General features: G+C 43.7%; 1 protein-coding gene across 2 annotated transcripts in view; it reads left to right on the forward strand.

The window, feature by feature from the left end:
• CEP43 (centrosomal protein 43) overlaps window positions 1–24009 on the forward strand; it is a 39202-nt gene that overhangs the window by 12422 nt on the left and 2771 nt on the right. The window contains exons 5-11 of one of the 2 annotated variants that reach the window (XM_053296262.1): window positions 340–477; window positions 690–770; window positions 5349–5405; window positions 11598–11815; window positions 19823–19932; window positions 20832–20894; window positions 21604–21637. In XM_053296262.1, coding sequence (XP_053152237.1) covers window positions 340–477; window positions 690–770; window positions 5349–5405; window positions 11598–11815; window positions 19823–19932; window positions 20832–20894; window positions 21604–21637 — 701 coding nt within the window. The remainder of the gene's footprint in view (window positions 1–339; window positions 478–689; window positions 771–5348; window positions 5406–11597; window positions 11816–19822; window positions 19933–20831; window positions 20895–21603; window positions 21638–24009) is intronic. The other variant, XM_053296272.1, reaches the window with a different exon arrangement.

Raw genomic sequence — 24009 nt, forward strand, 5'->3', positions numbered from 1 at the left:
TGTAGTCCAGGATTTGCAAAATTCAGCAACATCTATAGTAATGATTAAAAAAGAGAGAGTAGAAATCTAAAAGGATCCAATTATAAAAGTTGAATGGTTCAAATAATAATGTAAACTTGAATGGAGAAAAATATAAGGGGTGGCAAGGATTCTAAGGGTTTTTTTTTTTAAATAGTCTCTGAGACTTGTAACTTGGACGTCATGCCTGTGTACTCCTTGATTAAAATATTTTTCTACCAATTTGCTACTAAATCTTTAAAAAGAGAGAGTGAATGGCTGAATAGTATGAATTGTGTTGGTGACTTGGAATTATGTATGGTTATAATTTATTTTTAATAGGTAAATGGGCTTGAGGCTCGAGAGAACTTAGCTCGAGATTTGGGAATTATAGAGGCTGAAGCAACGATGGATGGGCCATTACTTCTGGAAGTGGTCAGAAGATGTCGGCAAAAGAAAGGCATTGCTAACAGTGTAGAAGTAAGGATTATTAAAATGCATAGTATTTCAGTTATCTTATCCACTTAGAATAAACTTTGCAGAATTAATCTATTTTGTAAATAATGCTCTTTATTTTTAAAAAAACAAAACTTCACATTACTACATTTGAATGGGAAATATCTATGTTTAATTGTGTGGTACTCTAATGAAACCTTATAAGATGTATTGTTCTTTCTGAAATTTTCATTTAGGCAGTCCCAGTTCTATCTGACATTGTGCATTCTCCAAAATCATCAGAAGGAAAACCTAACATGCATCCGCTGCCAAGTAAGGTAAGTCAAAACACCAGTAGAGTTAAGCATAATGTAATTGTGAGAAACACATGTGAAACTGTCATATGTGAAACTTTCAGAACCTTCCACTACACACTTTTAATTCTAAAATTTAAAAAGTAATTCTGTAACATGGGAAATATATATATTTGGTATATTTGGACTGCTTGGCAGCAGTCACAAAGTAATGCAATAGGGTTAGAGTTAGCAGTTTTAGCAGAACAAGAACATCATTGAAAGTTCCTGAGAGGAACAGTTGCCAATAATACACTGGTTTCTGAGGAATTTATGGATACCACATTTTGATAACAGACTCATCGGCACAACTTTACCTTTCATAGAGATGTATGCCTGTCAGCAGGCGGACATTTGATTACATACATGCAAAGATGGTTGGAGGGTTCAGCTGCATGAATCTAGCAGTTTTAGCAGAAAAAGAACATCGTGGAAAGTTTTTGAGAGGAACAGTTGCCAATAATAAACTGGTTTCTGAGTAATTTATGTTTTGCAGAAGGTGTAGATATAAGAAAATGTCTTTCTCTAGGTTACAGTTTTTATATGATACTTAGAAATTGTAAGCATTGGCGGAAAGCTTTGTCCTGATATTTTATTTCTTTGTAATCTCTTTGTTTCTCTGTTTTCTACCCAATCCCAGAATATGGGGGTTTCTTAACAAGGTTCTTATTTTAGCATCACCCGGAGCTATAGATGTAAATTAAGAATACTGAACTGAGATGAATTAACTCAGAAAATATTTCCATCAGCAAATTCTAAACATTTCAGCAAGGGTCTGGTTGACAAGGTTAAATTCCAGTTGGCCAGGGTATGGTCTCTATGCTAATCTCGGAACATCTTGTGTGAAACGCAGGGGAAAATAAGATCCTCGAAGAAGATCGTTCTTTAATTTATATAATCCAAAATTCTGTTTCCAAGTGTGAGTAGTGGGGTTTTTGTACCTTTTCTGGGAAGCATTGAGGTTGTAAGAGGAAATGGTGTATTGGCTGTCAAGTGTACAATTGTCTGTTTCATCGGTGAGAATATGAATATGAAACTTGCATGAATTAATAGGAAGCCTTCAGGGGTGGGTTGGGGGAGAGGCTGTTGTGAGCAAAGCACTTGCTGCAGCTGTGACTGAAGTAGAGAAAAAAGCTATTTGGTGTACTTAACGTTTCTACTGGAGGAGAGCAAATGGTGGCTTTGTTTTAGTCAGAATGCTTGTGAGAGAGAGCATTGCACAGAAGGCTTCTACTATTTGACTCACCAGTGAAGTTGAACCTTGTGAGGGTAGATCTAGCCACACTCTGTTGGACATGCATGCCTTCCTATAAAGACTCTTTCACATTACTCAGAAACCATCATGTTTTCCACTATGCACAACTCAGGGAGTTGTGTCCAGTCCTGACTCTCTGGCATAAATGCATTGTCAACATAGTTTGCACAGAGTAGTGCAGCCCAAAGTCTTGGTTAGATTCTTGGAGCCCTTAAAATGACAGCTGCCTATTTGTCTTGCCAGTTAATCTCCTTAACCATCGTAAGAAGGATATTGTAGAACTGGAAAAGGTGCAGAAGAGGACAACTAGGATGATCAGGGGCCTGGAGCACCTTCCTTATGAGGCAAGGCTACAGCATCTGGGGCTAATTGGTTTGGAAAAGAGGCGACAATGGGGAGACATGATAGATAAAGTTATGCATGGAGTAGAGAAGAGTGGACAGAGAGAATTTTTTCTCCCTCTCTCACAGCACTAGAACCAGAGGCCATCCTATAAGTACAGGTTGGGTAGATTAAAATCGTGTTTGTAAGGTTTAAATTTATGCTTTGAATTATTATTATAGCAAGGGTTAACTTTATAACTTTATGATTCACGAGGAGGTATGAGCGGGAAGTCCATATCTGTTTATTTGTTGTGAATGTTAATGTTAAGATTATTGTTAAAATTAATAAAAATTTAATTAAAAAAAAAAAAAGAACCAGAAGCCATCCTATGAAACTGAAGGTCTGGAAATTTAGGACCAACAAAAGGAAGAACTTTTTTACACAGCGCTTTAGTTAGTTAGTTAGCATGTACATTTATATATCACCTGGTACAAAAAAGTCCCTGGGTAGTTCATATCCCTGGGCGGTTCAATGGAATTCTCTGCCATGGGATGTGGTGATTGCCACTAGCTTGAATGGCTTTAAAAGGGGCTTCAGAAAATTCATGAAAGACAGGTCTATCAGTGGCTACTAGTCTGGTGGCTGTAGGCCACCTCCAGCCTCAGAGGCAAGATGCTTCTAAATACAGGTTGCAGGGGAGCAACAGCAGGAGAGAGTGCATGCCCTCACCTCTTGCCTGTGGGCTTCTCAAAGGCATCTGGTGGACCACTGTGTGAAACAGGATGCTGGACCAGATAGGCCTTGGGCCTTATCTAACAGAGCTGTTCTTATGTTCTAGCTCTGAAGAATCTGTTATCAAAATTAGTGGTATGTAGTTTTGTTTGTCACCTTAAGTGGCGCAGCGGGGAAGTGCTTGACAGCAGAAGGTTGCTGGTTTGAATCCCTGCTGGTACTATATCGGGCACCAGCGATATAGGAAGATGCTGAAAGGCATCATCTCATACTGTACAGGAGGAGGCAATGGTAAACTCCTCCTGTATTCTACCAAAAGAAAACCACAGGGCTCTGTAGGTGCCAGGAGTTGAAATCGACTTGATGGCACACTTTACTTTACTTTAGTTCTGTTCTCACAATTGCTCCCACAACATCAGTGCATAGGAATCTTTCTGTATCTGTGAAACTATTGGGGGAATTGATTGTTCCTTAACCCTGTGTGGAAAACTTGTTCCATAAGCAGCTTTTATTCATTTTGCAAATGAACCTGAAACCTCAGCAATACTGTACCTGCTTTCATTTTCTAAAAAGTCATATTTGTTGCAGAGAAAATATTGAAAGCTAGATGGCAATATGCTTGCAAAGTTTAAAGAGCAGATCAGTTAAAGTGTTCCTCAGCCCCCGGCCCCCCTTAACATGGCTTTTGATGAGCTCTGGGCATTTGCAGCAAATAATACAAAAGTCATTTTCACTGCTGGGGGACTTATTTTGAAACACAGGGATTATAAAACTTCCCAGTGTGTTAAGTCATGTTTTCCTGAAGATAAAATGTTGCAAGTTTTTGTGTGTGTGTGTGAAACACATGGTTCAGAATGCTGCCACAAGGATGCTCGTGGGTGCGAGTCGCTTCATGAGTATTACACCCACCCTGCGTCAGCTCCATTGGCTACTGGTCCGCTTCCGGGCTAGATTCAAGGTGCTTTAAAGGTGCTTTAAATTGACCTTTAAAGCCCTACACAGCTTGGGGCTAGGGTACATGTTGGACCGCATTCGCCCATATGAATCTGCCAGGGCCCTCCGCTCATCATCTCAGGCCCTGCTCATGACCCCGCTACTAACAGAGATCCGGTTCGCAGGGACTAGAGACTGGGCCTTTTCGGTTGTGGCCCCTCAGCTTTGGAACACCCTCCCCGAAGAGCTTTGCCATGCTCCCTCCCTCAGTGTTTTTAAAAAACATCTTAAAACACAGCTTTTTAGGGAGGCTTTTAAATATTATTTTGTTATAGCTGGTAGGTTCTTTAGCTTCTTTAGCTTTTTATAATTTTCAGCTTTAATTTGAACCTAATAATTGTTTTTAATCTGACCTTTAAAAAAATTAATTTTATTATTTGTATCTGTGTCTTTGTTATTATTGTAAGCCGCTCCGAGCAGTATTGCACTGGAGGGGCGGCGTATAAATATTTTAAATAAATGAATAAATAAATAGAACACAGAATGTGTTGCTATCTGGATGATGCCCAGTGACTGTCGTCGTCTTCTTCTTCCTCCTTCTTTAATGAGGCCATTTGTTTTAATTTGTACTTTCAGCTTATGAAATCTTCCACTGGTTAAGTGTAGGGGTGTGCCCGAACCAAAATTTGTGGTTTGGTTTGAATTTGGTCCAGTCCATTCGACTGAACTGGTTCGGCGGTTTGAGAAGCTATGTTTGTAAAGCAGAATCCAGTGAGGATTCCGCTTTGCAAACAAAGGTGTGGGGGAGGCTTTGAAAAGTCTTCTAAGGGCACCTTTAAAAGTAGATTAAGGATCTTACTGGCTGCCACTGCTCTTCGAAGCCCCCCAGCACAGTCCAAGCATGCATCACTCCCTCGAGCAACACACCAACACGATGGCACAGTTCTGGCCTCCACCGATGCTTGGGGGATTTAATTAATCTTGAATTAATCCTTGAAGAAGACTTTTCAAGGATTCTCCCACCTTTACAAGCATAGCCTCTTGATCCTGGACTGAGCTCAGTTCAGTTTGATCGCAGACCAGACCACCTCCAGTCTAGTTTACGATCGAACCGGCCCAGTTCAAGGCAAACTGGTTCAGGATCGAAGGGTTTGTCCACACCCTAGTCAAGTGTAGTGAGAATGTTATTGTATAGACAAGACTTAAGTAGGTTTTTAGAAAGTCAACATAGATATATTTCTCAAGAGTCAGAGTCGCATAGCATACCCCACATAAAATTTGTTTTCATTTTTGTGCCATTATTTTATTCTTGTGCTCAGATACCAAGGTATAAAGGACATCGTAAACAGAAACAGTGCTTGGATACGACTGAGCAGGTAAAATGCATGAGAAGAACTTGGAAGTTCTTCTGTAATCTAAAAAAGAGCAACTTGCACTAAAAATCAACACAACTGACTCAATATTTTGTTAAACTAATTACACAAATGTGTAGAAATAACATGGACTCTAAGGCACAATGTTCATAATTTTATATAGATTAATTAAAACTTTAAAGTGTATTAATTCAGCAATTTGGAGTAACTGACTGCTTGCGTGCCTGCCCTCCTCCTATGATTTTATGACTGCGAGCAAGCTTTCTTTCCATGTGGAAGTTTTGTATCAAAATGTCACATCTTTGAATCCCTTGAACTAACAAATAGGCAAAGACAATTTAGCTTGGAAGTGTTGCTGTGTGCTTTCAACTTGTGATTATTTGAAGGCCAGTTCACACATAAGGCTTCTTATTGCGCAGTCAGTCATCATGTTTGTTTCGTCCATGGTTTATTGACTTCTTAAAGAGTAACCAAATGGAGGCCAGCTCTGGTCTGCCTGCCTAGAATCCCTCCCTCATACCAGCTGTCTCTGTAGGAAGGAAAGACTGGAGGATTGGAGCACTTGCCCTGCGCCTTACTTTGATGAGGAGCAAGGTCTGGCCATTACATACTGCTGAGGGAGTCCTCGGGATTGTGAACAGGCAGAGCAAGTCTGGCTTCCATAGTCACCTGTTAAAGTTGATTGGTGCTGATCTAATGTGGGTGTCTATTTGGATAATTTTGAATTAATTACTTGATCTGGAAAATCACAACTTACTAGGATCTGTCCATTGCAAGTGTTGCAAATCAGTTTTAAGGGAATTGCCTTCTATCTCTTGTTTCTGTGCTATTTTGCAAGCTGGCTACAGAAGACATGGGAAGAGTCAAGAAAGGGAACTTCCTTACTACTGCGCTGTTTTTCCATGTCACAGTGGTCAAATGATGGTCCTGCCCAATTCTCTCCAAGGCAGGACACTTTAGAGACATCAAACAGTAGAAAAAGAAGGCTGAGGCTAGAGCACCCAGCAGTGTTTCAAGCACAGAACAGTCTGACAGCTGCTAAACTCTGGTTTCCTCCTTAGTTTCCTTTAAAGAGGCTGATCAGCCACCTTTTCCTGTTTAGGAAATGTAGCACATCTTTGAATATATGCTACCCAGGACTTGCTGTTGCCCTTTGAAAGTATGCAGTTATCTTTGCTTCTCCTCCTCTCACTTTAAGAGCTACTATCTCTTTAAGGCAGGAGAGAGGGAAAGAAAGTGGAACTAGATGACCTCTAGTTCCATTTAGTTGAGATTCCAGCTGAGAGCTGAGATTGGCCGGGGGGCGGGGGGCACCATTTTAGGTGTGGAACTAATGCTTATTTCTGCCTTCAGTTGTGGTTCCATACTGGAAGAGTAGACAATTGGGGCTCAGCTGGTATTTTACTTTCATCAAAGCTGGTTGACTGTGGTGTACAAAGTTTTGAATAAGATGTTCTGCAGAATCTGTCTTGTGAAAAGTGGAACCTAGCAAAAGTGTTCTAGCTGATGGGTAGTCTGAGCTTGTCAGATTTTCTCCTCTTGGAGATTGAGTCATACTTGGACTCCTGTGATTTATTTTTATTCTATTTTATTTTTAAAATCCATTTGTTTGTATTGAATTGATGGAGGTGCTGGTTTTGAATACAAAATCAGCTTTACTCAATAGTGACATGACTGCTGATTTAGAAGGGGGTCCTTGTGTATATGAGTAACTAGTTCCAGTTGAACCTATGTTGCCCGTAAAAAGCCTTTCTGTAGAATCTAAATCCTTTACTGGCTGTACGTCTTAGAGGAGAACTATATGTGTTAAATATAGTTTCAGGATTTCTTTTTCTTTCATATAGTGAGGCTGCAATTTGAAACAGAACACTGCTAAGGAAAGGGTAAGAGTTTCCTTTCCCTCATGAAAAATTCCCCCTTTCCCAGTTGCAGGGAAAGGGGGTCATCTGGCTCCTGCTCCTTCTCCCACTGCCACCCAGTTGTAAGGCTGTGCACCTAGTCTCTCAGATACTCAATTTAACCTTGAGAACTTGAACACGGACCACAGGTTACTGTTAAATATTATGTATAGTAGTTCTACTCTGTGTGGACGTAGTCAAATAATTTAAGTTATACATCTCCTAAATATTCCTGAATGAATAAACAAAATTTATAAATTCAGGTCAACCTGCATTGACTGCCTAGCTGTTTCTAATTTCACCTTTTTGGAAAGTTAATGAATGAGTAGTTGCTCTTGAATTTGATCTCTTGGTGTCTGCAATAGGGATGTGCCAGTTGCAAGTGCCAGTTCGAAGGTGGGGGGAAATAGCTTTAAGGACTGGGGAGGGTGCTCTTACACACACACACACACATTGTGTATTCCCCGCCGGGGCTGTGTGCGCAAAATCAGTCCCGCGGGGCAGCAATGTACCTCCTTGCCGCTGTGGTGCGTCGCAGATTGGGGTGGCAAGGAGATATGCTGCCACCCCAAGGGACTGATTTTGCACACAGAACCAGCGGGGATACACGGGGGGGGGACCCTCTCCAGTCCTGAAAGCTATCCCCCCACCTTCAAACCGGCGGAACCGCTGTAGTTTCGAACCAGTTTGGAGGTCCATAAAAGGGCCTCCGAACAGGTTCTGTGTACATCCCTAGTCTACATGTATATAAACCGTGTATATAATCTATGGAGAAGTTGCACACCATAAAACAATATCATATTGCCAGAAAACCATAGTATCAAAAAAAAATAAATGCCATACAAACAAATTTCTTACACATCTGTGATAATTTTCACAATGGACAATTGTATGGACATATTAACAGTGAAAAAGCACGGGAGAAATGGACAAGAGTCTCCTGCCCTCCAGTTCGCATCTGCAGCCCCTCTCTTGGCTGTCTTTTCCCTGCAGCAAGCTCAGAGATCAGAAACAAGCTTGTAGAATGGAGTGGGGGAAGAACTTGGGGTGAATAATTATAGAGAAGAATTGATAGGCAGAAAAAGGATTAAGCACTTGCAGCTTCTGGTTATGGCCCTGCAAAATCGCTGCTGCTCCACCCCCTTATTGTTAACCAGTAAACAGATACTTGAGAAACATTTGTCAGCATAATGTGTAGTATTCTGCAGTGTCTAAATTTGGTAGATGATTGGGTGTGGATAGGAGCTTATCCTTTGTAAAGTTTGTCCCACCCCCTAACTACTTGGAGGGCTGATTCACATGTTCTCCTAATAGAGGAGCATACTAATCACACTTCCTTAGTTATGGAGATTTGACGGGTTATGGAGGGGCTGCTTACAGAGCTGATCAAAATAATTTTTAATACAAGTACTTATAAAAATTGCAGTTGGTAGGTACTATCTTAGAGAGGGAAGAGACATTCCCTCTTTTAAAGCAGACACATGGTTTCCAGCTCAGGCATTAGAACATGGAGTTTTCAGTAGCTGCTCCATAGTTATAGAAGTCTTTTCCCTTTGGAATGGGTGTATGATTTGAAGAACAACATGGGCATGCAGATGAAGAGTGTTGAACCCTCCTGCCTGTGGATTACCTCTCCATAGTCTGTCTTCTAATGTTCCTTTCCTCCCAGCTTGGTTCTGATAACAGTGGTAAGCCCAGCTGGGGGGAAAGCTCTTGGGGAGAAGGACTGCAGGAATGTAAACAGCTTTCCATGTGCTTGCGGCCAATCCAAGCTTAAATACACACATCTTCCATAATTGCAGCCCTTTTTTGAGTTCATTGCTGAGGATCAGGTCACATGAGTCAGGTTTAGTCTAATGTATCTTGAATGGAAAGCTATTGTTTACTTTAGATTTATCCTTGCATCTCCCCAGGATGGGTGAAACAGGGAAATCTCAACAAAACAGAATATTAGGAGTCTAAAAACTGTAATACAACCAGAATAACTTTGGACATTCTATTTTACTTTTGCATTTTAAAAGGTTTCAGACAAATCTGCTTTCAAAACCTGTTTCCTGTCTCTAAGGAGATACCCATACATGCATAAAGTAATGGATCTCAAGGAGATCCACTTGTCTATATGAAAGAGCAGAAGGACAGAGAATGGTGATACTATTTATCATTTGCAATTGGCAGCTTTTTAATATGTGAATCTTTGAGGAAGGACGTAGGATTTATTATCCTTTCTTCTACCATGTTTAATCTTTGCCTACTACTGAGGAGTAGGAATAATAATGCTTGGCAATTATATAACACATCTTAAGTGTTCAAAATTGTTTGTTTTGAAAATCATTAACCCAAACATAACTTCATGTATATTTGCACACGTCAAACTTTAAAATCAAGTTGAAATTCCCAAATGAGCTGCCAATTATCTGCCAAATCTACTGAGCTAACTTCAGAACTGATTGCAGTTAAACTGATATATAACATCTAGGTGGTCTCAGATGAATAATATAACAATTCTGTTATTCTACATAAAGGATAGTTTTTTGTCAGTATTGGAAGTCTAAAGAATGGATTTTTCTTACTAGTACAGGAGTCGAAATTGACTTGATGGCACACTTTACCTTTATAGGAGGACTTAATTAATCTTGGATCCAGCACCCACAGTTTCATGTATCTGTGGTCGGGTAATGGACACCAGACCTTGGTATACACGGGGGGGAAACTGCAGGAAAAAGGTTAAACCCGCAGGTCAGGGGTGGCCAGAAATGACCTTGGAGGTCACTTCTAGCTGCCATTTTGACCTAGGGAACCATTTTATGGTTCATTTCTTCCCAAAAAATGGGGCAAAAAAAGTGATTTTCAGCCAGTTCTTTACTTTTGGGGGACATCTTCGGACTCAGTTAAAAACAAATGATGATTGGGTGTTTTGGCTGTTGTTGCTGATTCTTAAAGCTGCAGTAGGCCCAATGTAAATGACCAGTGAGAAGACCTGGCAGCAGATCACAGGGCTTCTCCTCCATTGGACCAGATGTAAGAGCGGTCCAAGCTGCTGTGGCTCCAAGTTGCAGAACAGGTGGAGGTAAATCAGTCCCTACTCTAGCCCAGGGCTTGACTAATCCTCGACACCAGGGAGCCATGTTGTCTAGAAATTTAAGCATAGTACTTAGGCTAGAATATTCAGAAGTAGAGTTACTCAATAAGATCTTGATTTGTCCCAGGTAGCCCAGTTCTGCTTCTGACATGTTATTTGTAAAGGGGATAAAGAGAAGCTTATTGACTTGCCCTCCCAACAAAATGTCTGTCACTAAGTAATAGTTTTGTCAAGTGTCCATTGGCTGACTCTTAGACACAAAGAAAATGTTTCAGGGGCTGCTCTAGGCCCCCCCCCCCGGTAGGCAGTTCTAAGACTGAAGTCCTGCTAAGCCACATCACTTATGTTTTAAAACACTTGTTCTATTAAATTTTTGAATGATTACAGTTGTTGCTTTTTTATTGACTACTGCATGCTATGTATTTAATATTTTTTAATTCAATCGTTGTAATTGTTGGATATGTAGCTCCTGATGACATTGACTCTTAACACCAGCAACCCTATTGATTACTAGGGGCATTAGGGGTCAGTAAGGGCATTCCCTCTCTGACTACTCTTTCTCTACTCCCCTTCCCCTTTATTAGACTGATAGTCTCAGTTTTCATTCTCTCATCTGAAGAGAGAGACTTCCTTCTTCTCCCTCCCCTCTTCCTGTATGTAGCTAGGAGCAAGGCACGCATCTATCTCCTTGATGGATTTCCTAAATAAACTACTTTATTGAGAACTTTAACTCCATGTCTCCATTAATTAGCCATGCTCTCCTTACCTGTGCACTTCCACTGCAGCTGGGGTAGATAGATCGATCTTTCCTCCAAGCTCTCTAATGTTAATAGTTTACTTTATTTTCTAGATAGCATTTCTACATTGCCTTGAGTAGTCATGGGTGATCTGTATATATTAAAAACAAATTAAATAAAGCTTTCAAGTAAAGGAGTTTAGCATTACAATATATAATTGTGTCTGGGGCATGTGTGGTTATCATATTACTTAGTTCAGTATAAATGCAAAGTGTGTTTGGTGTTGTGTTTAATCTGCTCCCTTTCTGTGTTTGTGTTCAATTCTTATTGCAGCCAAATATTTGAGAAACTGTTACTCGGTGTGATGCTGTGATCATCCAAATCATTGATGTACTTACTGTTTGTTTTGTATTTAAGAATTAATTGCATTTCAAGGAAAACTGATTATATGATGTTTAAAGGAGTATGTGTTTTATTTAAGGCTACTGAAACCAGTACTAGCAATACAAGTGTCTCATCTGGAGAAGCAAAGAGCAAAGGCAGTATTCACTTCTTACCCAATGAAACAAAACTAATTTCTCAACCAAACAAAGACATGGATACCAAAGAAAAGAATAATCTAGCACTAGAGGAAGATGATGCAGATGGAGACTCTTTCTTTGATGATCCCTTACCAAAACCAGAACGATCATATGGCTGGTAAGTTAAATGTACTTCTAAATTAATATTTCTTTTTAGACTTGATGAGCAACATCTGAGCAACACTGAAATACATTAAAGTCCCATAACATAATGGGACTAGTCTAGATACATCCAGTGGATTTGTCATTTATTTTAGGCTGGAACATTCTACAGATTTGGAGCTTTCGGTAAATAAAGAATAGACCCTAAAACATTTTATTTTGCATGAAAGGGGACAGTGGGATAATTCATTGCATTGCTTTAGAATGCATATGCATTTGATCATAATGAAACTATAATGATTTCAATGTATCTGCAAATTCTGGCAGGGCTAGAACCACCAGCACTCTGATTTATGTTCTAAGTTCCATGTATGCAACAGAGATACGCTTGCCTAAAAGGAGTCTTAGACACTCCCCAGTCAAGCCGCTTCTGAAACTGCATGGTGCTCCAGAAGCAGCCTCCCTTAAAATATGAAAAATGTCTGCGGGGAATATGTGCATTTTCCTTCAGAGGAGGGTTGCATCCGCAGCTAGGATGGGTTGTCTCGACCTCCTGCTCCTAGACAGGGCCAATCAAGAGCTTCGGCTCACAGCAGGAGGGAGGGGCAATCCCCTGATCTCCAGTTCTTTGCCCTGTCTCGCTCCAGCAGGGCTGTTCCTTTCTTGCTCCTCCATTTTCTACTACCTTACCTCCTTTCTCAGCAATAGCAGTTGGGTTATTGCAAGGGGGTAGGAGGGAAAGTATTTCAAGGTTTTCAAAGACTCGATTCCTCGTTGCGGCTCCCCAGACCCGCAGAGGTGATGGAGCCTCATCGCGACGAGAGGGTGGTTTCTCCCTCCCTCTCAGAGGATTCCGTAGCACACTCAGTGTGCCAGCCCCGAGTGGGCTGCGGCTTCCAATCCCGCGCCCGTTACTCGGTCCCAGGGGTCGGCTAAGACCACTAAACGGGCTAAGAAGCGCAGCAAACTATCGTCGGGAATACGTCCGACTGAAGGCAGGTCCCCGCTTCCTCTGCCCGCTCGAGATGCCCCCCCCCCCAGGATGACAGGGATTACTCGCTAGCCCCTGTCCTGCTCCGAGAATCAGGCATGGAGACAGCCGAGGCAGGTGAGACTGAGGCCGTTTCTGAGGGGAGGTAGGGGCTGGGGGACTCCATCTCCGCCCCTCCCGCCAAGCGCCCCTGCGCTGCTGTTGCGGCTACCGATGCCGCCTCTGATCGGGGGGAAGCCCTGGCTGAGGAGGAGGAGGACGTCCCGCCACGTTTTGTGGCTCTCTTGAGGCGGGTGGTGTCCAAGGAGCTGCAGAAGCTCCCCTGGCTGCTCCTGCCAGTGGCGGCTCAGCGCTCAGCTCCCGTGCAGCCATTTCAGGGACCAGACCCTTTTCCCACCCAGCCGCTTCCCGCCAAAACGCCGGCGGGCATTTTGGTTGCGGCTCCGGGCGCCCCGGAGTCTATCCCGCCCGCAGGCCTGATAGCTCCCCCCTGGATAGCGGGCCCCCCTCTCTGTCCCCTTGCCGCCCGGTTCCTGGTTTACCTGCCGCAACGGCTCCCCGCTCTGTCCCTCGTGAGATCCCAGTGCCCTCGGAGGCTTCAGAATCCGACAGGGAGGAGGGAGAGCTTTCGGGGGACAATGAGGGCCCATCCACCCCTCATCAGTCCAATTATCGCCTCTTTGCCCAGGCGGATTACCCGGTTCTCCTTTATAAAGCCAGGAAAACCCTTCGTTTGGAGGGGGGGTCGTTCAGCCACCGCCCACAGAATCTGAGGGAGATCCCTCGGTGCTTCCTTCACTTAAGTCTCAGGAGGTTAATGTTCCGTGTCCCCAGCCTTTTTTAGACATTCTACAGGCTGAATGGGACAAGCCTATTGAGGGCAAGGGGCCCCCTCCCGCTGTGAGGCGCATGTATAATTCAAACAGTGTCCTAATGAATATGCTTAAGGTGCCAGTGGTTGACGCTGAGGTGGCCACCCTAGTGTCGGGGGCGGTGCTCCCTAAAGAAGGGGAGGATTCCCTAAGGAATGTGGAGGACAAGCGGTGCGATGCTGCTCTGCGCAGGTCCCATGAGGCGAACGCTCTGGCCATCAGAGCATCAACCGCCAATTCCATCTTCGCTAGGGCTGCAGTTCTGTGGGTGCAGGAACTCACCCCCATGGTCCCGCCCGAGCTCCTTAACCTTCGGCAGGGCCTTAATAAACTGGGAAAAGCTGTCAGATTCATGGCGGACTCGTCTCTGGATGCTGCTCAGTTGTCAGCCAGGGCCCTGGCTTCTGATGTCACAGTGAGACGCCACTTGTGGCTTAAAAATTGGAAAGTTGACCAAAAATCAAGGGGCAACCTCGCCAATTCTGCATTCAAAGGGGGCAAACTTTTCAGTGAAGCCCTGGAACCTGTCTTGGTTCAGACCAAGGACAATAAAAAAGCCATGCCTTCCACGGCTCTATCTCAGCGCCAAGACCGCAGGGGCTTCTCGTCATCTACGCCTGGGTTTAGGGGTTATAAGCCTGCCTACCGCTTTCGGCAAAACAAGCCAGATAGGTCCAACTGGCAAAGGAATCAGTCCTCCTTTCGGGACAATTCCTTTCGAAAGCCCCAACAGTCCGGCCAACCCTCCAAGCCCGATTTCAAACGAAACCAGACCCAATGACTCCCTCCCGGAGCCCCTTCTTCGGGAGCAGGATCTCCGCGTAGTGGGGGGCAGGTTGAGGGACTTTGCGTGCGCCTGGGCACAGACCTGTTCCGATGCCTGGATCTTACAAACTGTCTCTACGGGGTACTCTCTGGAGTTTGCGGCACAGCCTCCAGATCGCTTCCTCCCCTCTCCACGGTCTCACAAGGAGTCTAAACACTGCCTGATGTTGGAAGCCATTTGCCATTTGCAGGCCATTCGGGCGATCGAGTCCGTTCCCCCAGGGGAACAGGGGAAAGGGGTATATTCCATCCTATTTCTAGTCCCCAAGAAGAACGGGGAGTGGAGGGCAATCCTGGATCTCAAGTTCATGAACAGGTTCCTTCAGAGGAAGGGTTTTCACATGGAAACTCTCCGTTCTATCCTGATGGCCCTACAGCAGGGGGACTTCTTAGCGTCAATGGATCTGAAGGAGGCCTACCTTCATGTTCCCATTCACGAACAAGACCGGCGCTTCCTGAGATTCGCTTATTGCTGCCATCAGTTCCAGTACCGGGCTCTCCCCTTCGGTCTTTCAACTGCGCCTCGGGTGTTCACCAAGATCATGGTGGCACTCGTGGTGCACTTGAGGACCGGGGCATCCATCTGTACCTGTACCTGGACGACCTTTTGATCAGATCCCCCTCTCTGGCCGAAGGTCACCAGGATGTCCAGTTGACCCTCTCTGTGCTGGAGACACATGGGTTCATTGTGAACAGACCCAAGAGTTCTCTGTTCCCTCGGACCAGGGTTCTCCACTTGGGCGTGGAAATCGATACAGTACAGGGGACCGTCTGCTTGACTCAGGAGCGCAGGGGTTCCTTAATTACGTCATGCCAGGCACTGATAGCTCGCCCCTACTCCAACATCCTGTCCCTGTCCCAGTTGCAGGGCCGCATGGTGTCCACGCTGGGCATAGTTCCTTGGAGCCGGTTCCATTCTCGTCCGCTCCAGTGGTTTCTCCTCCGGTACCAGGACCAGGTGCTGGCCCGGTCCAGGAGGCCGGTCACCCTTCCGCCTCGGGTGGTTCGGTCCCTACGATGGTGGGTGTCCCCAGCCTCATCAAGGGGAGTCAAGTTTCTTCCAGTGGAGCGGGTCCAGGTGACCACAGACGCCAGCCTCCTGGGCTGGCGCGGTCACTGCCTTCAGCACGTGGCACAGGGCCGCTGGTCCGAAGATGAGCACTCAAAATCCATCAATTGGCTGGAGTTGCGGGCAATTCGCCTGGCGCTCTTGGAATTTCTTCCGATAGTCCAGGGTCGTCACATCCTGGTGCGTACGGACAACACCACAGCCAAAGCCCATGTCGTCCGCCAGGGCAGTACGAGGTCCAGGGAACTGATGCGCGAAGCCTCCCTTCTGATGACCTGGGCGGAACTACACCTGCTGTCCCTAGAAGCGGACCACGTCAGCGGAGTGCTAAACGTGGTGGTGGACTGGCTGAGCCGATCCCAGTTAGATCCAGCGGAGTGGTCGCTGGACCCTCTGGCCTTCCAGCGGATAGTCCGGAGGTTCGGCCAGCCGATCATGGATGTGTTTGCAAAGCAGGAAAACGCCAAGGCAAAGTGCTACCTAACCAGGTATCACTCCCCCGGGGCGGAGGGCGTGTATGCCCTGTCCTTTCCGTGGCCCCAGGGGCTGATTTATGCCTTCCCGCCATTCGCAGTCATCCCTCAGACCATCCGAAGGGTTTGGATGTTGAGAGCGGAGGTCATCCTTGTGGCCCCTCACTGGCCTCGCAGGCCATGGTTTTCGGACCTGGTGGAGTTGTCCAGCGAACCGCCGATTTCACTGGGCTCCCATCGTCAGCTTCTCCGTCAGGGTCCAGTATTCCACCCGGATCCAGAGTGGCTCAATCTCTTCGCGTGGAGGTTGAGCGGGAGGATTTAGCAGCCTGTGGCTACCCATCTTACGTTCAGGACACAATTCTGGTTTCCAGGAGGCCGTCTACAGTCCGAGTATATCAGTCTACCTGGAAATCCTTTACCAGATGGTGCAGGGCTCAGGGAGTGTTGCCCAGGTCGGCATCTGTGCCCCTTGTCCTGGGTTTCCTTCAGAACGGCCTAGATAAGGGGCTTCGCCCCAATATGCTGCGCCGCCAGGTGTTTGCCATTTCCTCGGCCCTACCACTAAAGGGAGCTCCGTTGCCTCAGCACCCTCATGTGCAGAGGTTTCTCAGGGGTGCTTCTATACTTAATCCCCCCACCGTCCATAGGTTCCCCACCTGGGACCTCAGTTTGGTGCTAAAGGCCCTTACCAAAGCCCCGTTCGAACCTCTGCGGACTGTTCCCCTGCGGCTCCTTTCCTTTAAGGTTTTGTTTCTGGTCGCTATCACGTCCGCCAGGCGGGTTTCAGATCTACGTGCCTTGTCCATGCGAAAAGAGCTCTGTCTAGTCTACCTGGACTACGTCCTGTTGCGTACAGACCCCTCCTTTCTCCCTAAAGTGAACTCAGTGTTCCATAGAGCCCAGGAGCTCATGTTGCCATCTTTCTGCCCAAATCCTTCTTCACCCAGGGAACGTGAATGGCACAAGTTGGATGTGCGCAGGGCACTGAAGATTTATTTGAAACGCACCAAGTCCTTTCGGATTTCAGATACCCTTTTTGTTTCATTCAGGGACGGATCGTTGGGGAAGCAGGTTTCAACCTCCACCTTGTCACGCTGGATTTGCCAGTGCATTAGATTAGCCTATGCGGGTTCCGCTACCCCGGTCCCAGAAGGGATTACAGCACATTCCACTAGAAGTGCGGCTTCCACTGCCGCTTTTTCCACCTTAGCTCCCCTGGTCGATATTTGTCGAGCTGCCACTTGGGCCTCTATTTCTACCTTTTTAAGGCATTATAAAATTCATGATTGGACCTCGGCAGATGTGGCCTTTGGGAGAAGAGTTTTACAGCAGGTGGTTTCTTCTTGAGCCAGACCTTACAGCTCCCACCCAGTATCTCAGGGGCTATGGTAGGTCCCATCCTAGCTGCGGATGCAACCCTCATCTGAAGGAAAATGAAGCGTTGGCACTTAACTGAAAGGTCATTTTCTTCAGAGGTATGGGTTGCATCCGCCCCCGCCCGCTTGTTCGTCTGGTCTGTTATCCTGCTGTCCTGATATCCGATACCCCATCTGTCTCCCATGTTTCTGTGGGGTGGTTTCGCTCTGGGGTGGTTGGTCCCCCTTGCAGGGTGTTAGTTTGTCCGGGTTCTTCCTCACGGAATTTGGCCTTGCCGAATCTTTTTCTGCTGTTTGTTTTTCTACCTGGCATCTGTTTTTCTGCTAGGTCTGTTTGCATTTAACCTTAACCTTGGCTTGATTCTTCTGGAGCAGTGATAGAGCTGGCTGTGAACTGGAGATCAGGGGATTGCCCCTCCCTCCTGCTGTGAGCCGAAGCTCTTGATTGGCCCTGTCTAGGAGCAGGAGGTCAAGACAACCCATCCTAGCTGCGGATGCAACCCATACCTCTGAAGAAAATGACCTTTCAGGTAAGTGCCAACACTTCAATCCCTTGTATTCACTGGCCCACATGTGGCGCCGGCTTACATCATCATTTCTTATTGGCCTGTGGTGCTGCAGGCATTGCATTGTTTCCAGTGTAAGTTGTGCTCCTAAACTGTGTTCAAATTCAAATACTTTAAGTATTTGCACATTTGTGCATGACTATTGGCACCTCTTTTAGACGCCCGCAGCAACATGAGCCAATTGGAAATGCCAACATAAGCCTGCAACATGTGGACCAATGAAAGAGGATCTCGCTTTGCAGCTTTAACATGCAAGGTCTACTTTGTATGTGTGATTATTTTCTAAAGGGTTGAGAAAGATCATCAAGACGGTATCCTCTCAGATTGTGCTTGTTCTGTTGACAAATACTTTTTAGGGAATTTTAAAAAGTATAATTTAGTTGATATACAGTTTTATACATAACATCTGGATCTAGGCTGTCTGTTTCTCCTTTTGAGTTTACAAAATATTTCTTGCAGAGAGTTGGATTATTTAAAAAATTGAACTCTGTCCCTGCTCAAGTTCATCATTCTTTAACTCTTCAATTCTCATTCATACATTAACTTTAAAAACTAGTTTATATAAATTTCATTCAGAAATATATCAAACTCTTTTTTGCTTACAATATAGCTCTATGAAGTATATACTATAACAATTAAATTTGAAAAATAATTTTTAAAAATTGTCTCAATTCTTATAAACTGTTAACAAACAGAACAATACATATTAAAAATCAGAAAATAAAACAATTATAAAATTGAAATCTGAATGCCTGACTCTGAACCACTAATTGTGGCCTTTAATTTTGGCCTTTTGTGTTTAATTGGTTCAATTTCAAGGCACCAAGAAATATTTATTTTTGGATGCAATTCTAGTTCACTGAAATAACTTCTCTGAACAGTTCTTGGGTTTGGGTTTGGTTTGACTTTCTGATTCCTTGACACAAATAGTGATAATTGTGTAAGGTGCCAAGGATCTGCCTCAGTTACTGAAGGCAGGTAGACGTTTTGGAAGAGGTAAGAATCCTGTGCAGAGCTTCACTTGGTGTATCTTGGCAGTAAGAAGCTATCATTCATTATTCAGATACCAAGTACCCATTAGGGGTATGCACAAAACCAGGTTGCCCAGTTCGGATCAAGTCTGGACCGGGCATGTTCATTTTTGTACACCTCGAAACACCACAGATACACCCCAGTTTGTTGGTGGGGGTGGCTTCAAGTTATTGTTTTTTAAAATTTTTTAAACAGAAATAGAACTCACCGCTGCTGCTCCAGGGGATTCTCCGAGGTCATGGCGGGGAGTGTCTCCAGAAGTTCCCCTTCCCCCACTGGCCTCCATTATATTTCAAATGGCCCGGTTTGGGCAGTCTTCAGCCTGTTCCAGGCCTCAACCCCATCATCACAGCCATTTTGGGAGGCCACCGCGCATGCCCAATGGGCCTCTGCGTGGCCAAAGTCCGCCCGAACCGGGCAATTTGGAATATAATGGAGGCCGGCGGAGGGGCAACTTCTGGACACACACACACACCGCTCGTGGCCTTGGAGAAGCCCCCGGAGCAGCACTGGTGAGTTCTATTTCTGTTTTTAAAATAATGATTTTTTTAAAAAAAACAACAACTCGCAAATAGACCGGGGGGTTCAGCTCAATATTGAGCCAATCCGGAGTGGGGGAAGGTTCGATCCAATATTGAGCCATCGAACCAGTTCATTTCCAAACATGTTCGCACATCCCTAGTACCCATTCCATTATCACAGAGTGCAGATATTATAGCACCTCTTTCTGTGTTGCCAGACAATTATCTTCTTAGTGAATAATAAAATAGTTAAAATAATACTGCCATCTTCACCTCCCCCCTTTTTTAATTGAAGGAAAAATGACTCTAGCAAAGAAGAAAATGCTGCATCTCTTTCTGATGCACCACCTATAAAGAGTGGGCTGAGTTCTTTGGCGGGAGCACCTCCATTAAAGGAGTCTGACAGTAAGTATAAGATTTAAAATTGCTTTTGTGTTTTTAAAGTAATGAAAAATTGTGCTCCCATAATTTAAATGCTGTTGTAATCGTGTATTATGAGATCAAGCTTGGGAATAATGATCTAGAGTCCAGCACATAAACAGTAGTTGTCCATTTGGAATTCCTGCTTTGGAAGAAAGGTGAGAGCATGGGAGAACATTTTAAAACCTAGAGTAAAAGAAAGTAGAAACCTACTGGCAATGACTGATGTTTCACCACAAGAGCATAGGACTTATAGCTGGAAATAAAAGCATTGCTAGATTGCAGCTAAACTTCATGAAGAAAAGTACTCAAAATATTTTTAAGAGGAAAGTTTTAAAAGTTGTTTCAGTCAAATGTATGCATTTCCTACTGTTTTGTAATGTGAACTCTATATATCATTATCTTCAAAAAGTAAGCATCTTTTAGTGGAGTTGGCATTGTAGAAAAATTAAATATAAGTATAAGCAATATACTTATATTAGTCCCAGGAACTTTGACTGACACTTGATCTACTGTATTTCATTGCTAGCTTGCACCTCCTTCATACAGAGATTCCAAAGCAGACTATATATATTTTTTAAAATCCATCAATTAAAACAGTGAAAAATAAAATAACATATTGAATTTCTGTTTTCATATACCTGTCACTTTTCAGTTATGATAAAGCATAACTGAAAAGCACAAATTCTTTTGTGAAGCAAAATAATATACATATCCTATGTTGATACAAAGTAACTCATCATAGCTCTTCATATACATATAATGCCAACCTAGTAACCAACTATTTTTTTTAGTTCTGTTACCTGACTGGTTCAGATGTATCATAAGTAGGTTCTGGAAGAAGCAGGTGCATACTTTTGATCTTACTAATTTCTTATTTACAGATGCAAACTTGATTCTGAAAGATGTAAAGATGGTAAATTCTAAACTTGGATCACTTGAACTAGGCAAGTAGCTCTTCAGCAGAAGGGGACCATTCAGAGCTTTTAATTTTGCTTTACCATAAGATAGGGAGTCCTTCTGGTTCTATAGCTATTCCAGTAAAAGTTGTGTTATTTCAATTTATAGTTTAAGAAGGGTTTTCCTAGGAATTGCTGTAGGATACCTCAATGTCTAGTGCAGTTTTGTGTAGCATATTAAAAGCTTTTCTATCTTAAACTTGTCAGGCAGCATCCAGACTAAGATTTGCATTAGCAGAAAGCTTCTGCTCACACATGGAGGGGAGGGGTGATTTTCACCAATCTCCCCTGTCCTCTGTGCATGTAAAAAATATGGACAGAGGGCATGGTGGACTGAGGAAGAAAGGTACGTTAGCTAGAATCGTGCAATTCTTAATCTAGATGCTTCCCAGTCATCCCCCACCCACTTTGGAAAACACTCCAAGCCTGTTTTCACTAGCAGATATGAATACAACAAATATTTATATACCACTTTTCAACAAACATTCCCTAAGCGGTTCAGATAGATAGATATTAACCCTAATAAATCAATTAAATAAAATGTCTCCCTGTCCCTAAAGGACTCATAATCTAAAAAATAAACATAAGTTAGACACCAGCAAAAGCTGCTGGAGGGATGTTATTACCCATTAAATGCTCATATCTGCCTAAAAATATTTCCAAGTCTTCTAATGCTTCTTCAATTATTTACAAACAGGTGATGAAGATGAATATGTTGATGATTTCAACAGGTAAGAGAAAAATACTTAAATTCTTGGAGTACTATATTTCAAGAAGGTGAGGAATTTGTGTTTGATTGAACTAGAAGCATTCCCCACACATCTGTCACTTTATAAAACCAAAACAAAAGAACCCTCTTATTTCCATATAATGGTTATAGATTAAATATGATGACTTCTAAAACATCATGTGTATCGGCCTGCCCCTCCTCTCCCCTAAAGAGTAAACCAGAAGTGAACCCTGTCCTGAATGACAGGCTGGTGAACTCCAGGGATCAGCCAATCAACACACCAGATGGGTGGGACCTAGAGAACCATGAAGAGGAAGAGAAGGGTTCCTTTGTGAGAAGCAGCTGGGCTGAAGGTGAGAAAGGCATGGGCGGAAGGCTTAATGAGGAGCAATGGAGTTTTGCTGCCTTATGGCCAAAAGCTAGCCTGGAGAATTACCTCATGGAAGGACAGAATTGCAGGAATATTGACTCTCATCAGGTGATGGGTGAGTTTTCAAGGAAAAGGGGATTCAACATAGGGAACAGTTTGTTAGATTTTGTGTTAGAAACTTATATTTCTTTTGTGTGTTTTGCATATCCCTGAAATGGTCGTATTGTTGTTGACCTATAAAGTAACTAAGCTAAGCCTGCACTCATCCAGCTAGGGCATTGCAAAAGACTGTAAACTTTTAAAGGTGTTTTTGTATTTTCTTACATCCATGTTTTTTGCAACTGGGTTACCACGATTTTTAATGTCTGCCACCCCAATATCATCTGGGGTGCTTTTTGAAGTATTCTTGTAACCACTGAGTATTGCTTTTGTTTACCTGCAACTAAAAGCTGAGAGAGCCTCAGACGGAAGCTGTCTGTAGTACTTTGAATAAAGCTTCCCCCCCCTTTTTTCTTCTTCTTTGCATTTTAAAAGCCTTTCTGAGTTGATTTTTGACTCAGAAGAAAGGGGGCTGGAAGGGGGTCTCTCTCTGGTGCACACACACACGCCTCAGGAGCTCAGCAACTGTTAGTTTTATTATTGCATGTAAGCCTGCACGTGGAAGGTTTTTGTATACTTTCCCAGTAGCAAAAGCAGGAGAGTTTCCTTGGGATTTCCACCCAAGCCCGGGTTGTGGGGGGGTGATTCAAGCTCTGTCGATAAGGGGGTGATGCTGGCGGCAGCCATTTTTGAAACTACCAGAAGTACAGGCAAGTTTAAAGGGAGAAGCCTTTGCTCAGAAAGCATGGAAGGGATGATTCAGCCTTTTTCTTCCCCTCACGTAAGCTTGCTCTGAGACAAAGGCTTGGTAATCCGCTACATCATGACTTTAAAGAATTCTGGAAAGCATTTCCGCTCTTCTATTACTTTCTTGACAGTCTAATATTGTGGATGGCAACCAGACCTTTGGTGTACTGCTCTGTTGTTGGCAGAAGCTCTTTTATACATGGAAAGAGGATTGTTCCCGAGCAAGGGGTCCTTGTGAACGAAACTCTCCTTCTATTCCCAGAAGCAGCTTCTGATGCTGTGCCTGTATGCCAAACGTCTGAATGCCGCTCTCTGCATATTTGCTTCAGAGTTTAATGTATACATACTTTGTAAACATGTCAGTAGTCAGTCATTCTTTTGTTGGAAAAAATGTATAATTAGGTGCTTTGATCAGATCAGTTCTGCCTGCTGCAATTTGTTAGTCTTTTCTGAGTCAATGAAAATTAAACTTGCTTTAATGTTCCTATGATTTCAGCAATCTCCTGTACTCTTTGGAAGTACCCTCCAGCTTGTTTGAACATTTTTCAAACTGGGTACAGAGTGAGGAAGGTTGATGGGTACAGGCTAGCCCTGCCTCTATGTTGACACACTCTTTCCCTATCCCTCAGGCTCTACCCAGGTACAGCATATGTTTGCAAAAGCAAAACATTGTTCCTGGGGACAGTTTCTCCTGTGATTTGAAACACTGGCTACTGGAGTGAACTGGGGATGTGGCTACTGGCCATGTCAGCATTTGGGGCAGGGGGCATACCTAGACTGCATGATCCCTCTCCCCTGGTTCCTGGATACACTGTACACCAATTTGAATGATTAGTAAACAGTTAGTATGAAAATCAGTTCTAGCATTAGCATAGCCTTTATTTCGGTCTTTGACCAGCATATCAATTCTACTTTCTGGTGAAGATGCCTGGGATTTGGGGACCTATTTCTGAACTTTGTTTAATATGCATCTTTAGCCAATTTTCATGTTACATTACATACATAAATCCTATTGATATGCACATTAGGATTTGTAACAATACATAAAGCCATTCATCCTCTAGCTTATGTGTGCAATTAGTTGCACATTTAGATCCTTAAGAATTGATTCCAGCAAAATGGTAGAGATCTCAATATTAAAAGGACTTCATGATTTT

This window comes from Hemicordylus capensis, chromosome 1 (assembly GCF_027244095.1).
Source record: "Hemicordylus capensis ecotype Gifberg chromosome 1, rHemCap1.1.pri, whole genome shotgun sequence".
Classification (NCBI taxonomy): domain Eukaryota; kingdom Metazoa; phylum Chordata; class Lepidosauria; order Squamata; family Cordylidae; genus Hemicordylus; species Hemicordylus capensis.